Here is a 7,876-nt window from a genome sequence, read left to right as displayed (position 1 = left end):
AAAATTCACACATATTAGGCCGTGGCGGCTGGCGACAATTTGCCTGCCAGAGTCCGAAATTAATATTTTCCAGACAATGGCAGGCAAATTGCCGCGCAATACAAATTTGCCGAAACATTTGCTGGCAGTTTTAAATGGCAAGTGTGAATATAAATATTCACACTTGAGTTGTTTCGTCAGTTGACATAGAAATTTAGGGGCCTTTTTAGGGTTATTTACAGGGTATATAGTGTGGTGGGGTGGGGAACTGTCAAAAGTGACAATCGAAAACAAGCCGTGTTTCGCGCAGCGTAAACACTTTGTCTGGTAAGTGGAAAATTTAGATATTAACAACAGATTGGGGAATGAACTGCATGGCTTGGAATGCACAAGGAGGTAAGTACATGAAATGGAGGTACAAGCTCATGCAAAACGGACAGTAATTGGGGACAACAATAATCTACAGAAACTACAATGAACTACAGAACCACATACAACAGAATGTGAACAAGACGATACAGATATAAAACTGAACTACATTTAACATGACATTAAGTGAGACAATTTAAAATAACAATATGGTCAAGATCTATAGTATGTGTCATAATTCTAATTATAATTATCTTAATTTGCTATTTTTTTTTTCAGAGGAGACGGACAACAACAAAGCATCGGCCGGCATAGCAGACAGACATATGTTTGTGCACAATGCGCATCTGAGCATTGTGTGCATGCCGGCCAACTCTGCCGTCCCCCCCCCCCTGGACGTCATAAATGGAAAGGAATCACCCGCAAATTTTAATGGAAGGTAAGTGATTGTGATATTTTGCGGATGATTCTACTAATTTAATTTACTTGGGGCGGGCAAATTTGCGCGCCCTATTTTTCAGCGCCGTCGTCGTGGTGGATGTCGTTGCCGCTGCCGCTGCTGCTGACTTCTGGCCGCTGGTGTTGGATTCCGGTGGAGATAGACATTGACCAGTGGCGCTGGTCCGGCCACCGGAGGATGGAGAGAGACACTCGCCACACACATGTGCACCCTCAGCGGCTCGGGTCCGGCCGCCTGGATGGTGCATGAATTGGCGTGTGATTGTGTGCGAGTGTCGGAATTGGCGTGCCTCTGGACAAGCTGTCCAAAGTTGTCGCACTCGACCATAATTAGGCGGCTCTGGTCCGGCCGCCTGCAGGTGAGTGATTGTTGTAGTTGTTTTGTGTTTGTTTTATTTTATTGTATTTATTTTAATTGTTTTCCTCTTTTATTTTCAGGTTTTTCTGCAGAGGCGCATCGTCGATTAGTGGCTGGCCACGCCATCAACAAATACACTCTCTATGGACCAGAGGAGTGTATGGAATTGAAGAGAATGATGGCGTGACGAATCGTGGAGGGCGTGGCATGTTCGCGCTCCTTGTCCAGTGCACGACAAACCTCATGCGGCTGCTGGTCCGGCCGCCTGCAGGTAAGTACGTGTTTTTTTGTAGTTTGGTGATTTTTGCATCTTCTTTTTATTTATGTTTATTTGTTCCAGGTTTCCTTGCAGGACTGCGTCATTGGTGTTGATTTGGATGCTTTTGCTGCTGCTGCTGCTGCTGCTGGTTGGTAAGTATGTGTTTTTGTTGTTTTATTTGTATATTTTTTTGTATTTAATTGATTTTTTCTTTTTATTTCAGGTTTCTCAGCTGAAGAAATGGCCGCCTATATTCGCATCCAGCGGACTTTCCTTGGACCAGGAGGAAGCGACTGGGCTTGAAATGGATATAGGCGTAAATATTGCTGAGGACGTGGCATTTTGGGAGCCCCCCGTGTCAAACATCAGACCACGGTCAAGCGGCTGCTGGTCCGGCCGCCTGTAGGTGAGAATATGTATTTGTTGACGTTTGTTTTTGTATTTGCTTTTATTTATTCATTTTTTATTTCAGATTTCTGTGCAGGGCAGCGTCTTCGATGTTGAATTGGGTGCTGTTGCTGATGCTGCTGCTGCTGGTTGGTAAGTATGTGTTTTTGTTGTTTTATTTATATATTTTTTGTATTTAATTGATTTTTCTTTTTATTTCGGGTTTCTCAGCTGAGGAAATGGCCGCCTATACTCGCATCCAGCGGGCTTTCCTTGGACCAGGAGGAAGCGACTGGGCTTGGAGAGGATGTAGGCGTAAAGATTGCTGAGGGCGTGGTGTTTTTGGGCGCCCCCATGTCAAAACATCAGACCACGGTCAAGCGACTGCTGGTCCGGCCGCCTGAAGGTGAGAATATGTATTTGTTGACATTTGTTTTTGCATTTGCTTTTATTTATTCATTTTTTTTTAATTCAGATTTCTGTGCAGGGCAGCGTCTTCGATGTTGAATTGGGTGCTGTTGCTGCTGCTGCTGCTGCTGGTTGGTAAGTATGTGTTTTTGTTCTTTTGTTTGTATATTTTTGGTAATTAATTGACTTTTCTTTTATTTCAGTTTTCACAGCTGAAGAAATGGCCGCCTATACTCGCATCCAGCGGGCTTTCCTTGGACCAGGAGGAAGCTTGGAGAGGATGTAGGCGTAAAAATTGCTGAGGGCGTGGCATTTTTTGAGCGCCCCCGTGTCAAACATCAGACCACGGTCAAGCGGCTGCTGGTCCGGCCGCCTGGAGGTGAGAATATGTATTTGTTGACATTTGTTTTTGTATTTGCTTTAATTAATTCATTTTTTTTTTATTTCAGATTTCTGTGCAGGGCAGCGTCTTCGATGTTGAATTGGGTGCTGTTGCTGCTGCTGCTGCTGCTGGTTGGTAAGTATGTGTTTTTGTTGTTTTATTTATATATTTTTGGTAATTAATTGATTTCTTTCTTATATTTCAGGTTTCTCAGCTGAAGAAATGGCCGCCTATACTCGCATCCAGCGGGCTTTCCTTGGACCAGGAGGAAGCGACTGGGCTTGGAGTGGATGAAGGCGTGGAAATTGCTGAGGGCGTGGCATTTTTGGGCGCCCCCGTGTCAAGCATCAGACCACGGTCAAACGGCTGTTGGTCCGGCCGCCTGGAGGTGAGAATATGTATTTGTTGACATTTGTTTTTGCATTTGCTTTTATTTATTCATTTTTTATTTCAGATTTCTGTGCAGGGCAGCGTCTTCGATGTTGAATTGGGTGCTGTTGCTGCTGCTGCTGCTGCTGGTTGGTAAGTATGTGTTTTTGTTGTTTTATTTGCGTATTTTTTGGTAATTAATTGACTTTTTCTTTTTATTTCAGGTTTCTCAGCTGAGGAAATGGCCGCCTATACTCGCATCCAGCGGGCTTTCCTTGGACCAGGAGGGAGCGACTGGGCTTGGAGAGGATGAAGGCGAAAATATTGCTGAGGGCGTGGCATTTTGGGCGCCCTGTGTCAGCACTCGACCGTAACCAAACGGCTTTTGGCCCTGCAACCTGCAGATGAGTGCTTAGATGGAGTATTGTTTGTATATTTTGATTTAATCAGTTTTCTTTTATTCTATTTCAGGTTTTGCTGCAGGTGCTGCGTCGTCGCTGAAGGATTGGATGCTGCTGTTGCTGTTGATTGACGGCCGCTTGCATGTAGGTATTTGTATTTGTTGGTTTGTTTTGTATTTTATTTTAATTGTGGTTTTCTTTTTATTTCAGGTTTCTCTGCCGCGGCTGCGTCGTTGGTTAGAGTCGGCAAAATCTTCGACTAGGACATACTCCATGGACTAGAAAAATGATTCCAGTTGGAGAGGATGATCGACGTGAGGATTTGTGAAGGGCGTGGCATTTTTAAGGCAACAAGCATGTGCAGACGGCTGCTGGTCCGGCCGCCTGCAGGTGAGTGTGTGTATTTGCTGTTTTATGTGTTTGTTTATTATTTTAATTGTTTCTTTTTATTTTCAGATTATCAGCTCCGGCTGCATCATCGTTTAGTGGCTTCCAGTTCAGATTCCTTGCACCAGAAGGATATGTATCCGCTTGGAGATTGTGAAGGCGTGAGGATTTGCGGAGGGCGTGGCAGTTTTTGGGCGCCCCGTGTCCAAAACTCGGCCAGATTCGAACGGCTTCTGGTCCGGCCACCTGCAGATGAGTTTTTTGATGGATTTTGCTGTTTGTATGTTTTGTATTAATTGATTTCTTTTATTTTCAGGTTCGCTGGAGTGGCTGCGTTGGCGCTGTGGATTAAAGTCTGTTGTTGCTGCTGTTTTCCTGTCGCCTGCAGGTAAGTGTTTTTTATTTTTATTTTTATTTGCTGTTTTGTGTATTTAGATGTGATTTTAGTGGATTTTAATTGTGATTTAATTTTGCAGGTCAGTTCAAAAATTGGAGTGGGGACAGTTGGCTCCTTAGTTGTATCCCTGCCAGGATACAAGGTTGTCGAGATGGTACCTCAGGGTCCGACGGTACGCTTCAACCCCATTTAAGGAGTCATCTGTCCACGCTTCGTCCCCGTCATCTTCCATCTCATCGCTGTCTGGCTCTGGTTCTGGCGCCGGGTCAAAGATATAGGTGCGCGGCGGCACCGTTTCCGTGCTGAAACGCTGTAATGGATGAGGAGAGGACATTCCCCTCACAGGTTCCGGTGTCGCTGCAGGACCTGGAGTTTCTGCTGCTGGAGGAGCTGGTTGTGGCGGCGCTGCCGTTTGGGCTGCTGGCGTTGTTGCTACCTCTGCTGGCGGAGTCTGNTCCAGTTCAGATTCCTTGCACCAGAAGGATATGTATCCGCTTGGAGATTGTGAAGGCGTGAGGATTTGCGGAGGGCGTGGCAGTTTTTGGGCGCCCCGTGTCCAAAACTCGACCAGATTCGAACGGCTTCTGGTCCGGCCGCCTGCAGATGAGTTTTTTTGATGGATTTTGCTGTTTGTATGTTTTGTTTTAATTGATTTCTTTTATTTTCAGGTTCGCTGGAGTGGCTGCGTTGGCGCTGTGGATTAAAATCTGTTGTTGCTGCTGATTTCCTGTCGCCTGCAGGTAAGTGTTTTATTTTTATTTGCTGTTTTGTGTATTTAGATGTGATTTTAGTGGATTTTAATTGTGATTTAATTTTGCAGGTCAGTTCAAAAATTGGAGTGGGGACAGTTGGCTCCTTAGTTGTATCCCTGCCAGGATACAAGGTTGTCGAGATGGTACCTCAGGGTCCGACGGTACGCTTCAACCCCATTTAAGGAGTCATCTGTCCACGCTTCGTCCCCGTCATCTTCCATCTCGTCGCTGTCTGGCTCTGGTTCTGGCGCCGGGTCAAAGATATAGGTGCGCGGCGGCACCGTTTCCGTGCTGAAACGCTGTAATGGATGAGGAGAGGACATTCCCCTCACAGGTTCCGGTGTCGCTGCAGGACCTGGAGTTTCTGCTGCTGGAGGAGCTGGTTGTGGCGGCGCTGCCGTTTGGGCTGCTGGCGTTGTTGCTACCTCTGCTGGCGGAGTCTGCAGATGGATTAATCGGGTAAGTACAGAGAATATTTCCTCCATACGAGACTCTAATTTCTCCAATCTTTTCATGCTCTCTCCCAACGCCTGGCTGCATGATCCATGGGTCTGTATCGGCTCGGCGTTGCGTTGTTGTCGCTGTGTCTGGCGTCTGGAGCTTGGATTGGCGGCCTGCTGCTGCTGCTGCTGCTGCTGCTGCTGTAGTTGTTGCCTGCCCTGGCGCTGCGTCCGATGTAGCTGCTGCTGCTGATGCAGATGGCGTTGTTGTCGTCTGTCAGCTGGAGTAGCTGGCGTCTGTAGTGGCGTCTGGGCTGGCGTCATAAATGGCTGCTGCTGCTGCTGCTGCTGCTGCTGCTGTCGTCGTCTGAGCCTGGGGTCGGCTGGCGTCATGATTGGCTGCTGTTGCTGCTGCTGGTGATTGCGCATGCGCTGGTTGGCTGGCGTCTGGACTTGCTGCTGCTGCTGCTGCTGCTGCTGCTGTCGTGGCCTTGGATTTGCAGCTTCTGTCGGCTGCTGGAGTTGGTGCTGGTGCCACTGCTGCCGCTTGTGATGCACAAGCTCGGCGTTCTTGCGTCGCATCTCCTGCTTCGTCACCCTGTGGGACAGGAGACGGCCCCTTGCTGCCTTGAAGGAGGGACATCCCTTGTAGGCGCTGATGTGACTGCCCTGGCAGTTGGCACATTTCGGTGGCTCGGACCGAGGCTTGGCGCATGCAATGGTCATGTGTGCGCCCGCACATTTCATGCAGACAAAGGCGCGTCTGCAGTATGTGCGGGTGTGACCAAATGCTTGGCACTTGTGGCACTGCGCAGGATCCACTGGCTTGGCCTGTCTCACCACTGTGACCGTCTGGGTGCCCAGTTGGGTCAGCTGGAGGACATCCAAGTGACTGCTGTCCGATTTGGGGGCCACTTCCACCTCGAAAGAGTCGAGCGGCTGGCCATCTTTTTTGCTGCGTACGACGCGAATAAATCTTGCCGTATAACCATTTAATTCCAGCTCGTTTTTAATGGTGTTTGGGCTTGTAGAGTGGTGCAGCTGTCGGATTATGACCCGAAACCCACGGTCATGTTTGTGCTGGTGTGTGTAATGGCCGCCGACAATTTGTCCGTCGCCCAGGACTGCCATGATGGCGTCTCTGGAGGCCATATCCTTGGCTTGGATGCGGATCCCAGTTCGGCTGATGAGCTTCGTCGTATAGTGTAGGTTGCTAACCCTTGGATCCTCGCGAATCAGGTCCAGCAGTGGCATTATGTTTGGGACCGATGGCAGGATTATGGGTGGGGGGATTAGCTGCTGGTTCTGCCGCCGCATCTCCAACAGTTGCCTGGCAGTGGGAACGTGAAGGCTGGAGGGCAGATGCAGGCTGAGGGGGGCACCCCCTCTTCTTCTACTGTCGTAGCTGCTGTTGCTGCTTCCGCTGCTGATGCTGTTGTTGTTGTTGTTGTTGTTGCTTTTGCTTTTACTTTTGCTGTTGCTGCTGGCAATATTCGCCCCACAATTGGCTGCATTTGCGGGGGTGTGTGGGCGAATTAATTGGGCACCTGTAGCTAAAGTTGGAGCAGAGGCAGGGGCATTTGAGGGGGCAGAAGCAGGGGCATTTAGGGGGGCAGGAACAGGGGCATTATTGGGCATTGGCTGCATTTTTGTTCTTGCCTGGTATTGATGCTGTAGGAACAGCTGCTGGCGTGGCCGTCGTTTAGCCAAGGCGTTATTGGCGTCGTCATCGTCGCCGTCTCTGTCCACGGCCATGGCGTCGCCATGCTCGTCGTATTCGTCGTCATCATCTTCCTCTTCTTCGTCGACGTCAGCATGGGCGCGCTTTAGTGGGGAGCGGGCGGCTCGCTTGGCGGCCGCTGCCGCAGAGGTGGATGGCTGGTCCGAGTTGGCTGCTCTTGTTGTTGCTGTTGTCGCTGTAGTGGTGGTGATTTTGGCTGGCTTCACTGCAGCTTGGGCTGCCGCTGCTGTTGTCTGCTGCTGCTGCTGCTGCTGCTGATCAGGCGGGCCGGATAACAGAGCAGTTAACAGACTTTGTCTGGCTGCTGCTGTTAACGGCTGCTGCGTCGCTGTCGTATTGGCGGGCGGCGCTGCAGCTGCTGTTGCTGTTACAGCCGCTGCTGCTCTTGCTGGCTCTGGCGTCCCGAGCGGCGATCGAACCGAGTTCGAACCAACATTTTGGTTCGATGTCGGCTCTCTTCCGTTCGCTGTCTCTCTGGAGGGCCGCTGTTGCTGTTGCTGCTGTTGCTGTTGCTGTTGCTGCACACGAAGCTGCAGTTCGGGCCTTCCATTTTATCTTTCCAGCTCCAGTGGAACTGACAACTAAGTTCGTGCGTGCTGAGTTCACTTCCAACACACCAGGGCTGACAAGCCCAGGGCTGGGAAGTGAATAATCGCACGAACCATTTTTTATTTATTTATACTTTACAAAGCATATTACATAAATTAGTTGGCGTCGCGAACTTAAGTCATATACGTACAAACCACATATGTATACACATGTAGTCTATAAATATATAACAGAAGACA

The 7,876-nt window shown here is 49.1% G+C and overlaps 1 protein-coding gene across 1 annotated transcript; it reads right to left on the bottom strand.

The window, feature by feature from the left end:
* Positions 1-4,270: 4,270 nt before the first annotated feature.
* Positions 4,271-6,601, bottom strand: LOC117591636 (mediator of RNA polymerase II transcription subunit 15-like). The gene is made up of 3 exons (XM_034284961.1): positions 6,566-6,601; positions 5,055-5,596; positions 4,271-4,649 (listed from the first exon to the last, which is right to left on the bottom strand). The coding sequence occupies exons 1-3, from the start codon at positions 6,599-6,601 to the stop codon at positions 4,271-4,273; spliced, it is 957 nt and encodes a 318-aa protein (XP_034140852.1).
* Positions 6,602-7,876: the final 1,275 nt, after the last annotated feature.

Source organism: Drosophila guanche, unplaced genomic scaffold (genome assembly GCF_900245975.1).
Source record: "Drosophila guanche unplaced genomic scaffold, DGUA_6, whole genome shotgun sequence".
NCBI lineage: Eukaryota > Metazoa > Arthropoda > Insecta > Diptera > Drosophilidae > Drosophila > Drosophila guanche.
Note: the sequence above shows the minus strand (reverse complement) of the source record. Positions and strands in the feature narration are given on the sequence as shown.